The sequence below is a fragment of the Malus sylvestris genome, chromosome 4 (assembly GCF_916048215.2).
Source record: "Malus sylvestris chromosome 4, drMalSylv7.2, whole genome shotgun sequence".
Classification (NCBI taxonomy): domain Eukaryota; kingdom Viridiplantae; phylum Streptophyta; class Magnoliopsida; order Rosales; family Rosaceae; genus Malus; species Malus sylvestris.
The window spans coordinates 19,126,079-19,150,815 of record NC_062263.1 but is presented as its reverse complement, the minus strand read 5'-3'; the positions used below and the strand labels follow the sequence as shown (position 1 = coordinate 19,150,815).

Below are 24,737 nucleotides of genomic sequence, written 5' to 3'. Positions count from 1 at the left end.
CCAATTAAGCGAGGACTTGCTTACATTCAGAATTTGATGTGGTAGTATTCCAAACTCATGATGCACTGTCATTTCACATAGTAAAGTTTTTAAGGAATGTGATTTTATGTTATTGGCTTCGAGTATCACCGCAGTGATATGTTAGCTTCTTTGAGCCAATGAACCAACCACTTGGTGTAAGTTCCCTTGTAATTTGCAAAAGGTATATGGTACGATTTTCAATTTTTCAAGGAAACTAATGATGCCAGTCACATGATCAGTTATTGTGAAATACATATACGTGCCCGTCAAAACTGTTGTCTTTGAAAAGGTGAAAATCAGTTTCTAAACTACATCCACACTGTTGAAAGCACAATTTTGGAATAATCTTACAGTTGCATTATCTACACGAGAATATAGTCCACTTTCTTCAAGGTATTATCTACATCTTCAAATGGATCAGAGAATTTACACAGCATCAATAGACCTAAGCAACTCCAGTGTTTGCCAACTTTTGTTTTACAACCTGTCAGGAGTGTCGACTGTAGATCCATAGCGTTACATCTTGCGTCGAAAGAGACCTACTTATTTGCTTCTTCAACAAGACATGTCATAAACCTGCACTGTTATAAGATCAATATGCACTCGTAATGCATATTCCACCATATGAATTTGGCCTACATTTCTTGCCGGTCAGCTACTTCTTTTCACTTCCTTTTCAAGTTCATCAAACACCATATCGCAAATCTCATCCGCTGAGATTTCTTTGACAAACTTCCCAAGTTCTGGCTGTAGTTTCGCCAGTTCTTCCTTTGCTTCATGCTTTTTAAGTTCTGGAGTCTCAGTGGTCATTGGACTGGTCTTCCCAAGATCAGGGTCTAGTTTCGGCAACTCTTCCTGCAGGTCTAGTGTATTTGCCCCCTTGATGAAGAAAGAATTGGAAACTTCATCCTGTTTGAGTTCTGGAGTCCCAGTGGTCAATGGGGCAGCCTTACCAAGTTCCGGCCCTAGTTTTGTATCTTCCTTTGGGTCCAATGTCTTCTCCCCCTTAGTCAAGGAAGAATTGGTATCCTGTTTGAGTTCTCGAGTCCCAGTGGTCAATGGGGCAGCCTTACCAAGTTCCGGCCCTAGTTTTGTATCTTCCTTTGGGTCCAATGTCTTCTCCCCCTTAGTCAAGGAAGAATTGGTATCCTGTTTGAGTTCTGGAGTCCCGGTGGTCGATGGGGCAGTCTTACCAAGTTGCGGCCCTAGTTTTGTGTCTTCCTTTATGTACAGAGTCTTCTCCCCCTTAGTCAAGGAAGCATTGGTACCCTGTTTGAGTTCTGGAGTCCCGGTGGTCAATGGGGCAGTCTTACCAAGTTCCGGTCCTAGTTTTGTATCTTCCTTTGGGTCCAGTGTCTTCTCCCCCTTAGTCAAGGAAGAATTGGTATCCTGCTTGAGTTCTGGACTCCCGGTGGTCAATGGGGCAGTTTTACCAAGTTCCGGCCCTAGTTTTGTATCTTCCTTTGGGTCCAGTGCCTTCTCCCTCTTAGTCAAGGAAGAATTGGTATCCTGTTTGAGTTCTGGAGTCCCGGTGGACAATGGGGCAGTCTTACCAAGTTCCTGCCCTAGTTTTGTATCTTCCTTTGGGTCCAGTTTCTTCTCTCCCTTAATCAAGGAAGAATTGGCATCCTGTTTGAGTTCTGGAGTCCCGGTTGTCAAAGGAGAGGTAGCTGTAGGAGATGGACTTGTAATGGCCCTATCACTAGAAGGCGTCTCTGGTCTTCGCGGCGAAGCTTCAGTTTCCAATATTGGTCTGTCAATGGATTCAAATTCGTCGTTTAAATTTTTGATGGCATCAAAGAGTTCTTTGACCTTCTCATCATCTCTCCTGATTCAAGAAAACACCGTGTATCCATCGATATCAGAGGAGTGAGGTTACGAGCATAAAAGTGCACCTAATGGAAGAAGGGAAAATGACAGCACATTCGACTACCTGAAAATGCCTTCGCTTTGAACGTAGAACTGCTTTTTCATGGTATCCACTACACTTAAGGTGGTCAGAAACTGGAAAATGGCCAAAGAAGCATAGATTGAGAAATATTTTCCTTATTAACGAAAAACAAAGAACAATGAATTCCATTCCATACTGCTTAAGAATAATAAAGCACTAATTTAGACAAACAATAATATTAGCAAAAGAAGAGACGGAAGATTTATGCATACCTTGGCTTCCATGTCCACATAATCCTCTACAAGATTTTTCCTCGGGTTGCTTTCTTTTGAACTTCCATCATCTATGCCCGGTATATTTGCTCTGATGTAAATGAATAATCAGAGGCTCGAACTAACGGTGTAAAAACTGCTAAAAGAGACAGAGAATTACCCTTTACTTGAGTTCAAGCACTCCACAAGAGTCCTTATGCGAGTGATTGACGATCCCAAGTTTGCCTAATTGTGATACGAGAATGAAGTGGAAAAAAACACAATGTAATAGATAACAGGCGAATACGATGCAGTATTTAAAAACAACTATCAATGAAGAAAAGTATTATTACCTTGTAAGTAAAGAGAAGTTGGATTACCAAATTCACAAAATAGTCTCCATATCTCTCCAGTTCGCCACTTAAACATGAAAGAACCAAATATCATAATCATTGAATATGACACAACAATGCAAGTACACATATCGTTAAGTATATCGCATCAAATACTTGTTCCATTTCCAGTTTTAAATATGAATTTATCCGACATAATATGTTGGGAATTTTGGGATCAGATTAATTTGGTGATCAGTGTACATAAGAACTACATACTTGACCTGCTTCTCTTTTTGCTCTGTGTACGAAGACTGCAGAACCCAGGTATCTTCCAAAAAACTAACCCACGTATTTACAACATCAACTTCTGCTTTACATGAATCAATAGATTTTGATAGCTCATCTTCCTATCATTAAAGAAAACAAATATAAAAAGATACTCTGTAGCGAGCTATCAAATTTTCATCCAATTTAGAGCAGTAAAAACCATACGTAATGTATGCATTCTGAACGTGAACCAGGGCATAATCAAAACCTGTTGTACCTTTGCTTTTATGTGTACAAGAATCTGATTGCTTGCTTCATCAAATTGTTCTCTTTCTTCCCTTGCATTGTGAAGGCGTGCACGAACGGCCTTCAATGCGATAATCACCTATAAAATAATGTTCAGTTGTATATGCATTCTCCAGCCAAAGATTATGAAAACCAAAAAAAAAAAACAAAAAACACTCAACAGGATTCATTTTGTAGACTATAGAATTGGCAGGAGTGACATTTGACATTTGATAGGCTCCACTCACACGGACGATTTACCATCAGATTACATGTTACCTAAACGCCTAGAACTAACAATCAAATCAACAGAATTGGGAATGACAGCGATCTCCTAAAGTGCATATTTTCTTTGGAAGCATAAAAAGAGTGACATAAGAAACACAGGAGGAACCTTTTTCAGTTCATTTTGGAGTTCTTCTCTTTGCCTCTCAAGTTTTCCGATCTCCGCCACCAGTTCCTGAAAATTTACTAAAATTTGTGTACCTCAACAACAAAATGATCACAACCAAGCAAATTTATCCCGAATAAACAGTCCACTATATCCAAATTAAAATTTAACAGTGCACCAATAAAAAATGTCATTTATCTATTCTGTAAAATATTATTACAGATGACTAAATGATAACAGGCCTTTCTAACATAACAGTTTCTATACGTACTAGCCATGGGTATGAAAACTGAGGGTGAACTCTGCAGTTTTTATTTAATCATCAAACTAAATGGGCACATACCATTGTGTTGGATACCACAAATCCTGAGCAACTAAAACTCATTTTAGAAATTAACATAATAGAGAGGCTTCAAGAAATATAACTTATTAATTGAGCCACAATTAACATTTGTAGCTTATTCAATCAAGACATATCTGTGCAAAAGAGTTACATAGTTGGATGCAAATAAGTCCTTTGAGGCAATATACCTTCTCAACTTGGCTTACTTCGTTAGCTTTAGCTACACGAAAGCTGAGTGCTTCTTCTTCCTGAAACCTGCTTGAAGTATTGAAGGACAAAACAAAGAAAAACATTTTACCAAAATAAAAGCCAACCAGATTAAGAAAACGCATATGGTCAAAATTTACACATTTTCCATGTCAAATAGCAATTAATCAAATATCATATTGGAGATGCATGCCCTGACATGCACCAAACAAGAATTGATCACAAAGTGCACTATCCCTTTACAATTCCACACAAAACTATCTTCACACAGGATGTGATAACTCTTTAAACTCAAATCATCGGTCAAACGCAGTCATGGTGAACACTATCTTCACAATGGAAAAGAAAGAAATAAATATATGCTAACTTTTTAAATTATTGGTATACTTGGTCCTGACGGAAATCTTCACAACGGATGTGATAACTCAAGTATCTATTTTCTTGACACATATACAGTGATACAGGGACAGAAAAATAGAGAATGGAAACCTGCATGCATACACTCGCACCCATAGACACAAGAAAAAATCTTTTAAGATAATATTTGAAACCTGTGGTCTGAAATGCGCTTTTCAGCTTGTGAGGTGGAGTTAGCAAGAGATTCTGATAATATTTTCAATTTCTCAACCTGCAAGACATAGATCACGGCAGTTAAATACTAATAAGAGAAGTCTTGACCCAAGACTAAGAATATGGGGCCTAATATCCTGAACAGGTGCAGTGCCCCTCTAGCGGCACAGTTCTTCTTGTTCAGTAACAAAAGAAAAAATGAAATCTAGAAGAATTTTAGAACTTCTGTAAGATGACTACTTGACAATTGGTTTCCTTGACCTTTTCATAATGCATCTCGGGTGAGTCCCCATTGCTCAATGATTTCTTCTTTAGTAACAGAGCCTCCAACCTGGAACATAGTTGAATTTCTACAAGCGCGTCTTTTAAATTCTGCAAAGAAATCAAAACTTTCAGTCATTTGCATTTAACTACCAAAACTCATAAAAATCATCGCAAATACAACTGCATCTAAAAATGAATGACCAGTTAGCTGCCTGAACCATGCTCGGCACAACTGCACTAAATCTGAACCCAAAAGACCCTATTCACATTCTTTTATCCTTCTTCTAAAATTAGTTGAGCACAATCCTTGGACTAAATTAACCAAAGCACAGTGCACAGCTCTAATAAAAAAGATTAACAGAAATGGTCAAATGATGATTACAGTACTAAGATATAACAAGATAATACATACGTTTATGCTTTTTGATGTGTTAAGAAATGGGAAGTTGGGAACACATCGGATATGAAAATATAATTACAGAAGCATAGATAAATCAAAACAATATTAAAACAAGTATGCAAACAAGAAAAGAGATGTCTTCTAAAAGTCAAAATAAAAGTTGGACATAAAATCACCTCAATTGAAGTCTGTGCATGTATGGGCTATGTATCTGCATGTGTGCGTGAAACTCCATGCAAATGTGAGTGGATTTGCATACGTATGTCGTGCATCTGCATAAATAAGAACATCAAGCTTACCTCTATTGTCGCATCTGTTGTCTTCTCAGCTGATTTTTCACAACCTTCACTAAGAGCCTTCTGGTGTGCCATCAATTTATCAAGTTCTTCCCTTAAACTGCTGGCTTCAGCATCTATTCTGAGAGCACAGAACAAGTCACCGGAAGATGTGGAGAACAAGATTAGGTGAATCAACATTCATTAAAGGAAATCAATAGAGGGTACACAAACCAAAAATAAATACTGTTATTACTTTCTTATACAAAATCAACTACAAAAGACAACCAAACTATAAGAGCTCAAACTGAAATGGTATAGAAAGACAGTTACAAAAATAATCATGCTTAACTGGTATGACATTTCATAAATCAAATGCACACAAAGAACACATGCACGCGCTCGCACACACACAGAGATCATAAATATACATATATAGTGCATAAACATTATACATATTGAGAAAGCGTACTGACTATCAACATTCAAACATGTAATTGTAACTTTGATATGCAATGCCTACTGCAGCATATAGAGAACAAACTTAACATTTCAAGGCATGAAGTGGAGCTATTATATATCAAAGAAAAAACCAGCACAACACAATACACCAAAGACCAATAATAAAACAGTCATTTACATTCCAAATATCTCTTAGTGCTTATGTCAATGCCCAAACATGCAACAATAAAAATGGAAAAACTGTGTTCCTCAACGACCACCTTGCAAGATCTGCATTTATTTTCAGCCCTGCAATTGCACTTTGAGCAAATTGGAGCAATTCTTCTCGCTTTATCTGAAAAGAGAAGTAGAAGGTAAAACAAAGAAGAGAGGAAGGGATGCAGGTGCTAAAATAAAAAAATATAGTTTGCAACATGATTGTGTGATGTTAAAAATGCTGCTGCTTTTTACTTAAGCTAAGGTATAATCTGGAAAATTAAAAACATGGTGCATCATGTAGCGAGAAAACCATGCTCTGCCATACAGAAGATGGCAGTTTGAGAACATGAGAAAAAAGGGAACAATTTGTTGGAAACTTAAGCCTTCAAATGATAATAATACATCAATTCTAACAAGAAACACCTTATATCGTTAAAACTTGGATTGGATTGAGACTGAAAATCTCAAGCACAACATTAATTTATTAGATCATAAATCAAAGGATGGGAAACTTGCATCAAATTATAGCATACTTAATGGTTCCATCGGCTAAATGAGCTTCCTAGTACCATTTAGAGTACAGGCTCCGGTCCTGAGATTTCTATGGCCCCTTGCAAAAGCTGAATATAGGGACCTCTTTTAGGTGTCTGATCTCAATATTATTTAGAGGCATACAATCTAAACCCCATGTAAATGTGCATGCTGTCATGCTGAAGACATGCATACCCCGTCCTTACCAGTACTTCATCTTGATAGTATGAAAGTGCAATTGACAAATTCTGTACGCTGCTCATTACTGCATTGTGTACTTCCTTTCCTCCTGTAAGACAGAGCCTGTATATAACCAAACAAGAAAACTCACGTAATATTTAATATTCAAAAAATATTATCTGCAAAAGCTATCTTTAGAGTTTAGATAAATCATAAATATATTTTTTAGTCAACCGAATAGAATTTTTTTAACTGTCATCTGCTAAAACTGTAATTTCAAGGACCTAAGTTATCCCAAACAAGTAATGACAATAACAATCGACCATAATAAGAAGATTCGAAGAGTGAGAAAAATCACCCATATATCTCCAAAAGTAGCGAAACTTCTTCCTCATTTGGTTCTTCAAGAATCTGAGTCATACAAAAGAGTTAACCTGCGGTTAAACTCCATGGATCAGCAAATACAAAGCCCAGCCATTGCATACAGAAGTCACTAAAACCCAAGGGAATGCTGAAAGGATGAAAATTCTAGATATCATACTTCTACAACTTTTCACACAGGTTAGAAGGAAAAGAAAGAAATCTTAATCCATCAGAAACATTTCATTCAAATTTTCAGTGTATAATTCAAAAAAAGATTCTCTCTACTTATAATGGAATTATTATGCACACCGTGATGACGCCCGATTATTATATAATCCGGTGCTCTATTCACTCGTCATATATACACTAGGGATCAGCTTTGTAGTTGGTAGCAGAAAATAAACACTTCCTTCTAATTCTATGTCAACCAAGTACGAATAGAGAAATCTCACTCATCATATATTATGTTACAAGGAGAATGTTATCAAGTCTATCGAAAGCGAACATTTGTACTTGTTCAACTTACCATGGATAATGTCATGCCCTCCAGAGCTTGGCTATGAAGAAAGACATCACGAAAAGTTTTCGGTTCATCTCCAGCATCAGAGTCTACGTAATAAACCTGTCGCGAACATTAAAGCAAGAATTACAGAAGAGCAACTAAAAAACAACAACAGCGAACACAAAGTATAGGATTTACTCACCAGGGTAGGTTTCCTCGGGGAGTCTGCTGACTCATCGGATGTAAGGTGGTCTTCAGAACCCTTTCCGTTTCTCGCATTGTAAAGGGTGGACAATCTCTCGATTTCTTTGAGTGAAACCAGCCACCTCCTCAGCAGCTGAACCCTTTCTACACCTCTACAAGAAACAGAAACTTCTTCCAATCTTTTCACAGTCTGCTTAAAACTCTGTAAATTCCTTGGACGCTGAGTAGCAAAAACCATGCCAACAAAACTTAAAAGTCGAAATACAAAAGCTCAAACCAACACCAACCAAACAAATAAATAAAGCAAATACGAAAAGGGCATTCATTTTTCTCGAAATCAATTGGGTCCGTTTGGACATGTTTCTCTAAAATGCACTTCTTTTCGAAAGCATTTTTACTAAAAGCACTTTCGATAGAAGCTTGTTGAACTGAATTTCGCACTCTCGTTTTGTCCCTTATTCTCCCCTTATTTATTCAATTTTACAATTAGAAACAAGAGGGGCGAGTGGAAAGGAGTAAAGGGGAGTGCAACAATCAATTTCCCAACCAAAATTCAATTGCTTTCTGAAAAAGCAATTACAGGTGTATGTGTAACAACCAAAAATGCTTTTGGCCATTGTGAAAAACTTCCAAACAGGCCAACCAATTAAACAGAAAATAAGACATTAATAAAGGGACTTGAATCAAAATATGATATTTTTGTCAAACGGAAAACAAGGTGAGGAAAATAGTACAATGCGGTCAGGGAGGAGGAGTCTGGCTCCGCCGGCGACGGCATTGCCCGCGTGGAGGACGACAGTGTCGGTGTAGTTGCGTACGGTGCGGGTGAGGCTGTTGGCGGCCCCTGCTTCCACTGCCAGGTTCACCGCATTTCTAATCCACGACATGTCATCCGACGCACGCTCTCTCCTTTTTGTCTCGCAATTTCCCGCCCTCCAAACAAATAATGAAATAAAAATTGAGAAATTAAAAGAATAAATTACAGATTTAATGGTGAAATTGGCTGATTTTTGTTGATTTTGGGTTGATGAACGCCGGAAGAGGAAGACGAAGAGGAAGGAGTCGAGCGATTTCTTTTGGGTGCAACTGCAAAACGAAATGAACGGTTTTTTCTGGTTTTAGTTGGGACTGCTTTGTTTGCGCGGTTTTCTTTTCCCTTTCGTTTCGATTCCTTTTTGGCCTTTTTCGACTACGAATTTACTAAACTGCCCTCCTTCTTTGGTAGTATGGGGGGCCCTGGAGGAATTCTCGGAAGAAAACGCGTAAATTTTTTAAGCCTTCACGACGTCGTCCCGGCTTAAAATTTCATTCTCTCTTTTTTTTGGTCACTTTTTATTTATTAGTAATTTCAATTTGTACTTGATAATAAGAAACATACTTATAAGAAATTCAAAATTTAGTTTAGAGATCAAATTTTTAATTTTTTTTAAATACAAGCAGTCCGGGGAGAGGGAGGGATAGAAGGGTTTGAACCGGACGAGAGGAAAACTCAAATTACTAGGGCAAATCCATCACTTGTAATACTCATGTTTTTTTTTAGTTCATGAATTAATATTCAGCGATTTCTAATCCAGGGACCAAAATCCCAAAAGCCAAAGTACCAATGCTCCAATTTTTGTGGCTTTCCCATCTTTGTTTCAATTTGTGGGAGTTACGTGAAGATTTTTCCGACAAGACGATATTCCAAATTACTTTAAACACCAAAAAGAGAGGTTTCAACTTCGTTTTTTTATTAATACATTAGATATTATCTATGCTAAGGGATAAGAAAGTGTACTAAACCTCACAATGGATTAACCATAATAATTTGGTTCAAATTTGTTTTTAGCGAGATCCACAGTACAAAGTGGCAAGAGAGGTTTCAACTTAAGTACAAGGAAGGGATAATCTATGCTAGCTTAGTGGCCTAAGAAAAAGTAATTCACTAATATAAAAGGAGAAGGGCAAAATGGGAGGGGCAAGTGTGACAAGAACTTTTATTCTTTAAGAGAGCTTTCTTTTCTTTCCTATCAAAATTCGGAAATTCTAGTACAATGTCAATGGCTTGGATATTACACTGATAATACAACTGACCAAAAAAGAGTAATCACCAGTTCTATTATGTGCATAGAATGGAGATGATCAGCAACAATGTGGAGTATTGTTCTCTCTACTTCATCTATAGCTAGTCCTCGAAGCCACCAACACCGCCGTGTTTGCCCAAAGGGGAGTTGCTTTTCTGCAAGTGACATCCATCAGTCAATTTCCGGCAATGGCACTTTCCAGTAGTTCCACGAGTTGAAGTCTTCCTGCACATATGTCGAAAACCAGGTTCGTCCATCATCAGCGATGAAGACAAAATTGAGTTAGATACTATGGATTATGTTCGGAGGAAAGGATGCAAAAGAGTATTTACCTGCTCAACCAGTGAAGTTGGAGGAAACATGTCGTTGACAAGAGTGTGCAAAGATGTGTACGTCTTCACGTCAACGGGATGATGGCTGATGGCCACCTCACCCTGCCAGTTAATCACCACGGTTTAGCCACATGAGAGACATGCAATGCTCTCTTTCGTTTGTAAAAACCATCACCGGAAGATAAATATGAAATATACCTTGGGATTGATTATGAATATTTTGCCCTTTGGAATCCCAATTTTCCTGTAGCTGAGCTCATCCGTGTCTCTATTTCCAAATCCTGCATAGAATGGATTGTAATCGGCGGGGAAGAGTTTTTTAATGTCCTGCAATATATGATTTAGCAATTAGCATGCATCGCAACCGTTAGAAGAAAGGGATCCAACCCAAAGTGTTTGAATTTGAACTCGAGCTTAACTTTATCTGCTACTTACCTCTAAACAGGCAATTTTGAATTCATGTGGTGCTCTTCTTACAACTGCCATCAGCAAATAGGAAAAAACAAACTGATGAGCACTAAAACTATATAATCTCAAAAACTTAAAGAAGGCAGAATTCAAAATCGTAAGCAACTAAATGAGCTATTTAGTATATGGCAGTGGTGGTATGATGTATAACGGAGACAAACTAATATCTTATTTGTCAAAGGTCAATGAACTAACAAATGATCAAGTCAGTACCGTCAAAGCCAAGTGAATGACACATCAAAAGGTTCTCATGATTGCATATCCAAATCTATAGAGAATGTGAGTCTCATCCAGTGTTTAAAATATCGGTATCAGTGGAAATATTGATAGAAAAATTTGTGAAAATATCGATCGTATATCAATATTGATATCAATTGTCTTTGATGGAAATGATGGAAATTTGCTCAAAAACATGGAAATTTAAAATTATTTTTTAGGGAATGTCATATGAAGTCACAACACACGTATGAATCAAGAATTAATGATTAGATATTGTGTAAACAATAGGTTAGTGATATGTGAGAAGAAAAACTTCCTTCTAATGACAAGCAATAAGATAAAGCATTTCACTAGAAAGAATAAATTACATATAACTTAATTGAAATTTTCGTCATGAAAGCAATACAAGTTTTATTGAAGTAAACTAATACCATAAAGAAACAACAACAACAACAACAACAACAACAAAGCCTTTTCCCACTAAGTGGGGTCGGCTATATGAATCCTAGAACGCCATTGCATTCGGTTTTGTGTCATGTCATCCGTTAGATCCAAGTACTCTAAGTCTTTTCTTAGAGTCTCTTCCAAAGTTTTCCTAGGTCTTCCTCTACCCCTTCGGCCCTGAACCTCTGTCCCGTAGTCACATCTTCGAACCGGAGCGTCAGTCGGCCTTCTTTGCACATGTCCAAATCACCGGAGCCGATTTTCTCTCATCTTTCCTACAATTTCGGCTACTCCTACTTTACCTCGGATATCCTCATTCCCAATCTTATCCTTTTTCGTGTGCCCACACATCCCACGAAGCATCCTCATCTCCGCTACACCCATTTTGTGTACGTGTTGATGCTTCACCGCCCAACATTCTGTGCCATACAACATCGCTGGCCTTATTGCCGTCCTATAAAATTTTCCCTTGAGCTTCAGTGGCCTACGACGGTCACACAACACGCCGGATGCGCTCTTACACTTCATCCATCCAGCTCGTATTCTATGGTTGAGATTTCCATCTAATTCTCCGTTCTCTTGCAAGATAGATCCTAGGTAGCGAAAACGGTCGCTTTTTGTGATCTTCGCTAGATTGCTCCGGTCATTAGTGTGGATAAGTATATAAATGGATAGAGATAGGAAAGCAAACACAAGATGTACGTGGTTCACCCAGATTGGCTACGTCCACGGAATAGAAGAGTTCTCATTAATTGTGAAGGGTTTACACAAGTACATAGGTTCAAGCTCTCCTTTAGTGAGTACAAGTGAATGATTTAGTACAAATGACATTAGGAAATATTGTGGGAGAATGATCTCGTAATCACGAAACTTCTAAGTATCGGAGTGTGGTGTCGTCTTGACTTGCCTTATCTGTCTCATAGGTAGATGTGGCATCTTCTGTGGAAGTACTTTTCCTCCATCCAGGGGTGGTATCTTTAACTGGTGGAGATGCACAAGGTAATGTATCAATTTCACTTGAAGCTTACTTGTAGTTTCAGGCTTGGTCGAGCGCGATACAAACCATGTAGTAGGAGTTCCCCAAGTCGCCGAGCTAGGGGGTCTGCTGAAAGAGGTGACAGACAAGGTAAGCAATCAGAGCTCCGACTGATTGTTCACCTTCTCCCCATCTTGCAACAGCATGAAGGATAAAGAGAAGAAAAATGAGAAGAGATGATATGAGATACTTTTGCTTTTGAAGAAGTAACTTTCCACAGGCTTATTCTTGAACTGAGCTGGAGGGTTTTCTGGTTTCCTCCAGAGTATAAGGCCGACTGAAGAATTTGAGGGTCAAAACAAGTCCATCAAATCTAGAGTACGTTCCACCCTGCTGATATGGAATACTTTTGCTTTTGACAGAGTAATGGATGTATCGGCACGTGTGCTGTTACGCTTGTCTCCACATGCTTCCTTGTATCCTTCGCACTTGCCCTATCTGTTCCTCAAGCAGATGCGGAATCTTCCCTGGAAACATAAGATGTTGAAGATGAGTACTCGAGAGCAATGCCAGGTAAGTAATCAGGTAAGGGGTTCCAGGCAGTCAGTTCCTGGCTGGAAGCTTGATTCCAAGTGCTGACTGATTGCTCTCTTTCTCCTTGTCTTGCAGGTAAAAACAAGGCCAAAGGAAAAGACAGGGAAAAAGCATGATATGGGATACTCTTGCTTTTAACCCTGATGATATGAGATATTCTTGCTCTAGTATAGCTTGTTTGCAGAGGTATTATCGGGGGAAAGAAAGCTGAATATTTCGAAAGGCTTCGTTGGGAGTGCCCTCTCAGATATGATGGAGGGTTGAGCATTTTTGCAGGTCTGCCTGTCCGTTGGGGATGGAGGTCGACATATATAGGCGTCTCCCTAACAACAAGTAGTAATGCTATTCCTTTACCCTGCTTGGTCATAGCACGGTAATGGGAGCTGCCAGCTTCACATGTTTTAACTCTGTCAGAGCACTTTGAAAAAGTGGTCTGTGGTATCTGGCTCTCGAGATTCGGAGAACGATGCCTCTTCGATTTTTGAGAAAGCAATCATGCTGGGGTCTGGCTCTCGAGATTCGGAGAGCAGTGTCTCTTCGATTTTTGAGGAAGTAATCATGTTGGGAGTCTGGCTCTCGAGATTCGGAGGACGGTGCCTCTTCGATTTTGGAGCAAGCAATCTTGTTGGGAGTGTTGTCTCGAATTTGAGTAAAGGTTGGGCATGTTTGCTAGTCTACCTTGCCACGAAGCACAAAGGTTGACACACAGGGACTTTCCAATTATCCAGCAATGGTACTGTTCCTTTACCCTCTCTTCGATTTTGAGAAAGTAGTCATGTTGAGAGTCTGGCTCTCGAGATTCGGAGGACGGTGCCTCTTCGATTTTGGAGCAAGCAATCTTGTTGGGAGTGTTTTCTCGAATGTGAGTAAAGGTTGGGCATGTTTGCTAGTCTACCTTGCCACGAAGCACAGAGGTTGACACACAGGGACTTTCCAATTATCCAGCAGTGGTACTGTTCTTTTACCCTTGTGGGTAATAATATGGTAGCTAGACCTTCAAAATTTATGTGTCTAAACTTTGTTAGTGCTGTTTCTTTGCTATTCTTTTACCTTTCTTGGTCAGAGCGATGTAGTGGGAGCTGCAAGCTTCACGTGCTCAACTTTGGCAGAGAACTTTGACAAAGTTATATGTGGTACCCATGAGCTATTGTTGCGTGTGGAAAGTGGGTAATTGAACAGTAAGATTCATGTGCTTTCTACTTCACCAGAAATCTTCGACAGAATGCCCATAATTTCTGCAAAGCTGAGTGTGCGTGTGACAGGTGCTGACAAGGCTAGAAAAGTAGGTGCCTCTTCGATTTCTGAGATCGGCCCTCGTGGTCTCTGGGCAACCCAGCTTTTGAGAAAGCGAGCGCCTTTTCGATTGATTCGGAGAACGATGCCTCATCGATTTTTGAGAAAGCAATCATGCTAGGGGTCTGGCTCTCGAAGATTCGGGGAGCAGTGTCTCTTCGATTTTTGAGAAAGTAATCATGTTGGGAGTCTGGCTCTCAAGATTCGGAAGGCGGTGCCTCTTCGATTTTGGAGCAAGCAATCTTATTGGGAGTGTTTTCTCGAATGTGAGTAAAGGTTGGGCATGTTTGCTAGTCTACCTTGCCACGAAGCACAGAGGTTGACACACAGGGACTTTCCAATTATCCAGCAATGGTACTGTTCCTTTACCCTCTCTTCGATTTTTAATAAAGTAGTCATGTTGGGAGTCTGGCTCTCGAGATTCGGAGGACGGTGCCTCTTCGATTTTGGAGCAAGCAATCTTATTGGGAGTGTTTTCTCGAATGTGAGTAAAGATTGGGCATGTTTGCTAGTCTACCTTGCCACGAAGCACAGAGGTTGACACACAGGGACTTTCCAATTATCCAGCAGTGGTACTGTTCCTTTACCCTTGTGGGTAATAATATGGTAGCTAGACCTTCAAAATTTATGGGTCTAAACTTTGTTAGTGCTGTTTCTTTGCTATTCTTTTACCCTTCTTGGTCAGAGCGATGTAGTGGGAGCTGCAAGCTTCACGTGCTCAACTTTGGCAGAGAACTTTGGCAAAGTTATCTGTGGTACCCATGAGCTATTGTTGCGTGTGGGAAGTGGGTGATTGAACAGTAAGATTCATGTGTTTTCTACTTCCCCAGAAGTCTTCGACAGAATGCCCATAATTTCCGCAAAGCTGAGTGTGCGTGTGACAGGTGCTGACAAGGCTGGAAAAGTAGGTGCCTCTTCGATTTCTGAGATCGGCCCTCGTGGTCTCTGGGGAGCCCAGCTTTTGAGAAAGCGAGCGCCTCTTCGATTTCTGAGATCGGCCTTCGTGGTCTTTGAGCAGCCCAACTATTGAGAAAGCAAAAGCCTCTTCGATTTCTGAGATCAACCCTCGTGATCTCTAAACAGCTCAGCTTTTGAGAAAGCAAACGCCTCTTCGATTTCTGAGCAGGCGCCTCTCCGATTTCTGAGCAGGCGCCTCTTCGATTTCTGAAGCTCCGTCGAGTGCAGATTTTTATAGGGGCTGGCATTAAGTTCTAAAGCACACTTGAATCTCCACCAGTAGAAGCTTCATTCTTGCACTTCTAAGATCTTGATTTGTCCGACCTCTTCTCTCTTCAACACCTTTGAAAATGTATGGCCCCTCCGACCGTCGTTTTGACTTGAACCTTGTTGAAGAGGCAGCCCCGCCTTCTCCAGACAACATATGGCGCCCATCCTTCGTCTCCCCTACTGGTCCTCTTACCGTTGGGGATTCCGTGATGAAGAATGATATGACCGCTGCGGTGGTGGCCAGGAACCTTCTCACTCCCAAAGATAACAGACTACTTTCCAAAAGGTCTGATGAGTTAGCTGTTAAGGATTCGCTGGCTCTCAGTGTTCAGTGTGCAGGTTCTGTGTCTAATATGGCCCAACGCCTATTTGCTCGAACCCGCCAAGTTGAATCATTGGCGGCTGAAGTGATGAGTCTCAAACAGGAGATTAGAGGGCTCAAGCATGAGAATAAACAGTTGCACCGGCTCGCACATGACTATGCTACAAACATGAAGAGGAAGCTTGACCAGATGAAGGAAACTGATGGTCAGGTTTTACTTGATCATCAGAGATTTGTGGGTTTGTTCCAAAGGCATTTATTGCCTTCGTCTTCTGGGGCTGTACCGCGTAATGAAGCTCCAAATGATCAACCTCTGATGCCTCCTCCTTCCAGGGTTCTGTCCAGTACTGAGGCTCCAAATGATCCCCCTCCGGTGCCTTCTCTTTCTGGGGCTCTACCGACTGCTGAGACTTCTCCTAAGCAACCTTTGTGAAGGCTCCCTCTTGTGTGTTTATTTTGACTCATGTATATGTACATATTTGTAGCTTATCGGGGATATCAATAAATAAGCTTTCCTTCATTTCAACGTATTGTGTTAAATACACCAAAGCCTTCTTCGCTAAGTTCTTTGAATTTTCTTTTGTTGAAGCTTGTATGTTGAAGCTTTCTGAGTGGAGCATGTAGGTTGGGGTAGTGTTCCCTTAATTTCCCGAGTGAGGAAAACTTCTCGGTTGGAGACTTGGAAAATCCAAGTCACTAAGTGGGATCGGCTATATGAATCTTAGAACGCCATTGTGCTCGATCCTGTGTCATGTCCTTCGTTAGATCCAAGTACTCTAAGTCTTTTCTTAGAGTCTCTTCCAAAGTTTTCCTAGGTCTTCCTCTACCCCTTCGGCCCTGAACCTCTGTCCCATAGTCGCATCTTCTAATCGGAGCGTCAGTAGGCCTTCTTTGCACATGTCCAAACCACCGTAACCGATTTTCTCTCATCTTTCCTTCAATTTCGGCTACTCCTACTTTACCCCGGATATCCTCATTCCTAATCTTATCCTTTCTCGTGTGCCCACACATCCAACGAAGCATCCTCATCTCCGCTACACCCATTTTGTGTACGTGTTGATGTTTCACCGCCCAACATTCTGTGCCATACAGCATCGCCGGCCTTATTGCCGTCCTATAAAATTTTCCCTTGAGCTTCAGTGGCATACGGCGGTCACACAACACGCCGGATGCACTCTTCCACTTCATCCATCCAGCTTGTATTCTATGGTTGAGATCTCCATCTAATTCTCCGTTCTTTTGCAAGATAGATCCTAGGTAACGAAAACGGTCGCTCTTTGGTATTTCTTGATCTCCGATCCTCACCCCTAACTCGTTTTGGCCTCCATTTGCACTGAACTTGCACTCCATATATTCTGTCTTTGATCGGCTTAGGCGAAGACCTTTAGATTCCAACACTTCTCTCCAAAGGTTAAGCTTTGCATTTACCCCTTCCTGAGTTTCATCTATCAACACTATATCGTCTGCGAAAAGCATACACCAAGGAATATCATCTTGAATATGTCCTGTTAACTCATCCATTACCAACGCAAAAAGGTAAGGACTTAAGGATGAGCCTTGATGTAATCCTACAGTTATGGGAAAGCTTTCGGTTTGTCCTTCATGAGTTCTTACGGCAGTCTTTGCTCCTTCATACATATCCTGTATAGCTTGGATATATGCTACTCGTACTCCTTTCTTCTCTAAAATCCTCCAAAGAATGTCTCTTGGGACCCTATCATATGCTTTTTCCAAATCTATAAAGACCATGTGTAAATCCTTTTTCCCATCTCTATATCTTTCCATCAATCTTCGTAAGAGATAGATTGCCTCCATGGTTGAGCGCCCTGGCATGAACCCGAATTGGTTGTCCGAAACCCGTGTCTCTTGCCTCAATCTATGCTCAATGACTCTCTCCCAGAGCTTCATTGTATGACTCATTAGCTTAATACCCCTATAGTTCATGCAATTTTGTACGTCGCCCTTATTCTTGTAGATAGGCACCAAAGTGCTCGTTCGCCACTCATTTGGCATCTTCTTCGTTTTCAAAATCCTATTGAAAAGGTCAGTGAGCCATGTTATACCTGTCTCTCCCAAAAGTTTCCACACTTCGATTGGTATATCGTCTGGGCCTATTGCTTTTTTATGCTTCATCTTCTTCAAAGCTACAACCACTTCTTCCTTCCGGATTCGACGATAAAAAGAGTAGTTTCTACAGTCTTCTGAGTTACTCAACTCCCCTAAAGAAGCACTCATTTCATGTCCTTCATTGAAAAGATTATGAAAATAACCTCTCCATCTGTCTTTAACCGCGTTCTCTGTAGCAAGAACATTTCCATCCTCATCCTTGATGCACCTCACTTGGTTTAGGTCCCTTGTCTTCTTTTCCCTTGCTCTAGATAGTTTATAGATATCCAACTCTCCTTATTTGGTATCTAGTCGTTTATATATATCGTCGTAAGCCGCTAACTTAGCTTCTCTGACAGCTTTCTTCGCCTCTTGCTTCGCTTTTCTATACCTTTCACCATTTTCATCGGTCCTCTCCTTGTATAAGGCTTTACAACATTCCTTCTTAGCCTTCACCTTCGTTTGTACCTCCTCATTCCACCACCAAGATTCCTTTTGGTGTGGGGCAAAGCCCTTGGACTCTCCTAATACCTCTTTTGCTACTTTTCGGATACAACTAGCCATGGAATCCCACATTTGGCTAGCTTCCCCCTCTCTATCCCACACACATTGGGTGATTACCTTCTCTTTGAAAATGGCTTGTTTTTCTTCTTTTAGATTCCACCATCTAGTCCTTGGGCACTTCCAAGTCTTGTTCTTTTGTCTTACTCTTTTGATATGTACATCCATCACCAACAAGCGATGTTGATTAGCCACGCTCTCTCCTGGTATAACTTTGCAATCCTTACAAGTTATACGATCCCCTTTCCTCATTAGAAGAAAATCTATTTGTGTTTTTGACGACCCACTCTTGTAGGTGATCACATGTTCTTCTCTCTTCTTAAAGAAGGTGTTGGCTAAGAAGAGATCATATGCCATTGCAAAATCCAAGATAGCTTCCCCATCCTCGTTTCTCTCCCCAAAACCATGGCCACCATGAAAACCTCCATAGTTGCCTGTCTCCCTGCCCACGTGTCCATTTAAATCTCCTCCTATAAATAACTTCTCCGTCTGAGCAATTCATTGCACCAAGTCTCCAAGATCTTCCCAAAATTTCTCCTTCGAACTCGTATCCAACCCTACTTGAGGTGCGTACGCACTAATCACATTGATAAGTTCTTGTCCTATTACAATCTTGATTGCCATGATTCTATCTCCTACCCTCTTGACATCTACAACATCTTGTACCAAGGTCTTGTCCACGATGATGCCAACACCGTTTCTCGTTCTATTTGTGCCCGAATACCAAAGTTTAAACCCTGAGTTTTCTAGATCCTTTGCCTTACTACCAACCCACTTAGTTTCTTGTAGGCACATAATATTTATCCTTCTCCTCACCATAACTTCCACTACTTCCATAGATTTTCCCGTTAAGGTTCCTATATTCCACGTTCCTAAACGCATTTTGCTCTCTTGAACTCTACCCTTCTGTCCTAGCTTCTTCACATTCCCCCGTCTAATAGGATCAAAGTACTTCTTTTGTGTGTCCCGGGTAAAGTTGATAGGAGCATATGCTCCCAAACAACTTTGAGTGGAGTCGTTCGAAAAGAAGTTTCTATGGCCCCCTTGCTCATTTAACACTGCATCCGGGTGCCGATGGAGATACAGCGACCCTTGCTCACTTATCACTGTGCTCAGGCCACACAGCGCGCCACTTACGGGTGACGCCCTAGCTTTAGCGCGATTTTGTTCTGGATTCATTTTCATAAGGATTCGACGTGATCATGGAGTGCCGGCTGTCGACTACCTGACGCCCTCCCCCTTCTCCTTTATCCGGGCTTGGGACCGGCCATGTAAGACATAGGCGGAGTTTAATACCATAAAGAAAGAATTTTAAAAAATAAAGAATACATAGACTCATGGATATTTCCTACAAACTTTTTGCAAATGTCTGCAAACACTAGATATTTCTTGAAAATATCAAAAATATCGAGGAAATTGACTGATTTCAGGAAATATCGCGGATATGACTTCACCCCCTCTTTCCATATCGTTCCCTGAATTTTTGGATATTTCCGTGGAAATATCGAGCATATCAAGGATATTTCAAACATTGGTCTCATCGGATATCAATAGTGAACTGGAAAGCAAGAATAGTTGCTTGTTTAACAACAGCACCACACATAACAATGTCATGGCCAAAATACGCTGATTTGATCCAAATCAACCTACCACCATCTAAAAAATCTATTTTGTCATAAACACTACAAAAACTTCCAATGTTTGCCTTTCTCCATTGTTAGTTTCCTTTTGGGTTTAATTTTCACATAGATTTAATTCATTAGAAAAGCGGTAACATCTACAGTTACAGAGTGGGCATAAACAACATCAAAACAAAGTTAGTTATGCAAGCAGAACATAAATTACAGAGATGACCTCACCTTCACGAAACAATGAAGGAAATAATCCATCAGGTGAGATAACAACAGGTCCATTGGGTAAAGCTTTTCCATCCTGCAAGTACAGGAGAGTAACCAAATTGATTATGCAATTCTATCAACAAAGCCTCGACAATCTCAATCTTACAAGTCTAATATCTGCCTTTAATCACATAAAGGAGGTAAAGAACAAAATTTTGGTGTTGGATTAGAAAGAAAGGGAGACCAAAAACCAGGCTATTATTAGATTACCTGTTTTAGGTTGAGTAAAAAGCTTCTCGTAAGATATGCCTGTACGATTGCACGTGCACTCAAAAACAGTAGCTGATATCCATTTTCCTGTATTAAAAGCCGGAATCAATATTAGATACCCGTCCACAAAAGAAAAGCAAATCAGTCCATGACAATGTAAAAATAAAATTATAAAAATTAATTGCAATGTTCCTACAATGACCTTAATGAACCTTGACTGAGAATCAAGCTGATAACCTTAATTGATAAGTTATGCAATCAAGAGATGTACCTTAATCGCAGAGAAAAGCCTAGACACACCAGTATGCGTCCAATCCTTTCCAACTAATGGCATGAACTGACCTAACACATCCGACCTGGTAAAATGCATCAAGGTGAAAAATTTTATCATTCAACTAAGCATTAATATTATCATGATGGTAAAATATCTTGTCATTTTTGTATCTTTGAAATGTTTTATTTTTTTTATAGCTTTGCAGATTTCATGTGCTGTCGATAGTCCAAAGGACTAATTTGTACGACTGTCCAGCACTAAACTACATCTTCTGTGGCAATGGAAAGTTGCAGAAGCAATCCTATTTAGCAATCCAAACCATATTACATGACAGCAGCCTTACTTGGTAATAGTTCCGTCAACATCAGAAATTACAATTCTGGCATTCCATTTCCACAAGTATATATGTGCATCAACCTGGTAAAGATAAACATGGGTTAGCAGCTAAATGGTAGAAATATATAACTCTATCTGGCTATAGCTCAAAATATAGTTGAAACACCAGATGATTGGCAAACCTGTTGTGTCCCCCAAACCCTTGTAGAGAAACTGAAAGTTATCATATTTTGACCTTCTTTGAGATTTAAAGATGCTATCTGCTCGGTGGTGGGAACATTTGTCCTTACAAATTGCTTCTGAGGGGACTCAGGAACCGTTTCAACTTGTGAGTTCTGCAGACCAGATTCAGAATCAACAAATTCATCCTCATTTGATGAATTACTGTCGGTGTGCTCAAGTGTTTTGACCCTCCTAAATGGAATGGGCCAGAGCCTCCATCTGCGTCCAGAAGGAGTGGAGGGCGTTCCAGGATCCTCATTCCTTGGTTTTTCTGAGCCATCTTGTTCGACAGGAATTGCCTCCTCTGGCTCAACAGATAAATCTAGATTAAAAGCAGCCATTCCAAGAACAGCAGGAGCTGCTTTTTCCCACGAAAAGTATCTTTCCCTATATCTGACAATCAGATTTTCATTTTTCAAAATTGATGTTGCAGAAGTTATAAAATCCTCTGCAGATATACGATGTGCAGCAAAGGTTTCAGCAGCAGCTTTCACCCCCATACCCGGACGAAGTCCATTCCCACAGAGAGAAATCTCAAACCCTGGAAATTGTACAATAAACAGAAATTAGATTATGGAAAAATAGGGAGATTTAAATAACAATTGGAGCCAGTAAGAGGTGCTTACTTATGCTTGAATGGACTTGTATTTCTTCACTTGACGATTCTGGTGGGGGTTCTATTAGCTCATTTTGTGTTTCTTCGCTTGAAGATTCTGTTGGGGGTTCTATTAGCTCACTTTTACTGCATTCATCTACACTTTCAGGTCTTTGTTGATTAATTTCTGTCCCATCAACCACTGCTGATGTAACAAACTGTCCATCCTTCCAGTCTGGATCATTACTGACAGAATGTACAGAAATGCTGTCAATACTCATTTGTTCTGCAGAACACACAATCTTCTCAATTGATTCATTTCCAACTTCCAAATGTGGATGCATATTGTTGTCGGGTGAAACAAAACCAGGAGATGCAGATACCTCATCATTATTTCTCAAGTCAACAGTAGCATCTTCAGTTCTATCAACCACCAGAAGAGTCTCATGAGATGTTTCTGGTGAACTTTGAACCTCCAATGAGGACCCCATATTTTCAACATCTTTCACTTCATGTTTGGCCTTTTCTTCTAGCTCCAAACAGCACTTGAAAGCATCTTCCTTGTTAGCAGATGTGTCTTCTGAATTGCTATGCGTCTGAAGATCTCTTTCCTGTGTTGAAGTCTTTTGTGTTTCTTGAGCTTGACATACGCACTCCCCTTTTCTTTCATCAACTTCCAACTGATGTCCAATAACATTATCATCCTTCTGGACGCCGCTGACATTCCCAGAAGCAACACTAGCTGTAGATGCATTCAGCTTACTGATATAATCAGCAGCCCAAGCAGTTTCACCTGAACTAAACTCCTCGGTGCCTTCGCAGAAGTCCGTCTCTTCACCTGGACCCAGATTGAATCGAGGTGTGTCTAATTCCACATTCTCTGCGGTCTGTTCTGATGCTGAGATGGGAGCTGTCAATACATGACCATCTACACTCACCAATATAACTTCCGAGTTTAAATTCTGTGATTCCACAATACGCTCACTGTCTAGATTATCGTATCGACTAGACCCATACCCCGATAACTCAACAGAGCCCTCTAGAGAAGATTGCTCATCTTGAAATTCATAGAACCTCCGATCAACATCAGATTCTGCCCTCTCCATCCGTTTTGCGCCAAATGAATTGTGTTCCTCTCTCATTTCAACCACCACCGAATCAGAGACACTGTGCTCAAGTCTACGAATGTCATGACTTTGGCCATCACCATCGAAAGTATTATCCCCTTGCGTAGCTTCTGAATTTTCAGAATCCTTGTCAACCCCATTTATCTCACTTACTTTACCCGATTCAACCTCCTTTATAAAATAAGCCTCACCCGAGTTATCAAGATACATATGGAAATTGGCATCTGTGCCATTTACATTGATGTGGACCATCTTCTCCGCACCTTTGAGAACACCCTGAAATTTACCAAACCGGACATACCAAGGCGTGCTCCTAAACGTCCCATCCTGCTGCTGAACCACAATGACATCAACAGCCCCGCCAAACGGATGAAAAGGGGTGGCAACAGAGTAAACACCTTGGGAAATTAGGCTCCCAACTTTGCCAACCACATTCATCGGGTCAAACCTACTATCAACCACTCAAATTTTTGTGAAACCCCAATTATCATCTAACCTCAAATCTCTAAATTCTTTAATACATGCATCCAAAACTCCGGTTCCGTGATCATGATTCTGATCCTTTTCCGGTATCTGCATAACATGCAACGAATAAAACTCAAACAAAGTGGTTTCCTAATTGGAAGAATCCACATAAAAAGAAGCAACCAATGTCATCTAAAAGTCATTGGAAACCCTAACACCCTGTTTGGTTGCCAAGAAAAACCGTGGGAAAATTAATTCTACATTCCCCATCAGAAGATTCGAAACCTTTCGATACAATCCGTACAAATTGAGCTCTAAGATGCTCAAAAGTCTCTAATTTGATTCCCTGCGATTTCTAATTTTCTCGGCAACCAAACAAACCAATAACCCAATGCATACAAAAATTAAACAATTCAATCAAATACCCAAAATTAAGAAACTTAAATAACCCACATTGAAAAATCATTAAGTGTATAAAATCAGCAAAATAACAAGAACATTGTGATTAAATCAAACTTACGGGTTCGTATTGCAAAATTCATGAAAAATTAGAGCAATCAGATAGCTCAAACACTCGAAACAATTCTCTATGGCACCGTTCTCCTTCAATTTTGAATTTTTCCTTCTGGGTTTCTGTCCCGACGGCGAATTGGGAAATCCAACCTCCGTAGTTTGAACACTTATGGGCTTCGACGTCTGGATTTCCGTCGGGAGGATTCGTCTGGATGAACAGAAAAAAGCCAGAGATAGAAATCTCCGCGGCGAAGCATTAAATAGGTACTCCTGGGAGTAAAATACCGAACGAGTCCTGTGGGGTCGAGGAAATTTCGTGTGGAGTTGCCGGCTGTGATGTGTAAATATCTGGGTTTGGATAAGGGTATTTTGATGATTTTGGGTTGGCATTACTTCATTACTGAGATCAGATGTCGTGTCGCCACTCGCCATGTTTGAACAGGGAGAAAGGGAAAGAGGGGGTCGGACCGAGAGCACATCTTCTGTTGTGGCTTGACCCGTTATTATTTGACATAAAGTTAGTAAAATTAAATTTTTAAATATGTGAATCAA

The 24,737-nt window shown here is 40.2% G+C and overlaps 3 protein-coding genes across 7 annotated transcripts; 1 reads left to right on the top strand and 2 right to left on the bottom strand.

Moving 5' to 3' along the window:
• Positions 1 to 253: 253 nt before the first annotated feature.
• Positions 254 to 9,109, bottom strand: LOC126617860 (uncharacterized). 3 transcript variants are annotated; one of them, XM_050285944.1, is made up of 18 exons: positions 8,675 to 9,109; positions 7,939 to 8,160; positions 7,761 to 7,856; positions 7,230 to 7,282; positions 6,898 to 6,994; positions 6,223 to 6,296; positions 5,525 to 5,642; positions 4,823 to 4,933; positions 4,543 to 4,619; positions 3,973 to 4,042; positions 3,445 to 3,510; positions 3,043 to 3,150; positions 2,775 to 2,905; positions 2,517 to 2,583; positions 2,345 to 2,409; positions 2,185 to 2,275; positions 1,955 to 2,025; positions 254 to 1,849 (listed from the first exon to the last, which is right to left on the bottom strand). In XM_050285944.1, the coding sequence occupies exons 1-18, from the start codon at positions 8,825 to 8,827 to the stop codon at positions 673 to 675; spliced, it is 2,847 nt and encodes a 948-aa protein (XP_050141901.1). In that variant the 5' UTR covers positions 8,828 to 9,109; the 3' UTR covers positions 254 to 672. The 3 variants fall into 3 exon arrangements, with proteins under 3 accessions (XP_050141901.1, XP_050141902.1, XP_050141903.1); XM_050285945.1 differs by having other exon boundaries at positions 3,973 to 4,039; positions 8,675 to 9,108; XM_050285946.1 differs by lacking the exon at positions 8,675 to 9,109 and having other exon boundaries at positions 7,230 to 7,305; positions 7,939 to 7,955.
• Positions 9,110 to 9,902: 793 nt separating this feature from the next.
• Positions 9,903 to 24,446, bottom strand: LOC126617861 (phosphatidate phosphatase PAH1-like). The gene is made up of 11 exons (XM_050285947.1): positions 24,193 to 24,446; positions 22,112 to 23,780; positions 21,446 to 22,026; positions 21,271 to 21,344; positions 20,925 to 21,009; positions 20,654 to 20,740; positions 20,405 to 20,477; positions 10,771 to 10,814; positions 10,534 to 10,662; positions 10,336 to 10,437; positions 9,903 to 10,228 (listed from the first exon to the last, which is right to left on the bottom strand). Exons 2-11 carry the CDS (start codon positions 23,643 to 23,645, stop codon positions 10,175 to 10,177), a joined length of 2,763 nt encoding a protein of 920 aa, XP_050141904.1. The 5' UTR covers positions 23,646 to 23,780; positions 24,193 to 24,446; the 3' UTR covers positions 9,903 to 10,174.
• On the top strand, positions 12,995 to 16,311 carry LOC126617865 (uncharacterized). 3 transcript variants are annotated; one of them, XM_050285954.1, is made up of 2 exons: positions 12,995 to 13,908; positions 14,824 to 16,311. In XM_050285954.1, exon 2 carries the CDS (start codon positions 15,637 to 15,639, stop codon positions 16,309 to 16,311), a length of 675 nt encoding a protein of 224 aa, XP_050141911.1. In that variant the 5' UTR covers positions 12,995 to 13,908; positions 14,824 to 15,636. The 3 variants fall into 3 exon arrangements, with proteins under 3 accessions (XP_050141911.1, XP_050141910.1, XP_050141909.1); XM_050285953.1 differs by having other exon boundaries at positions 13,000 to 14,322; positions 15,238 to 16,311; XM_050285952.1 differs by having other exon boundaries at positions 13,013 to 13,950; positions 14,648 to 16,311.
• Positions 24,447 to 24,737: the final 291 nt, after the last annotated feature.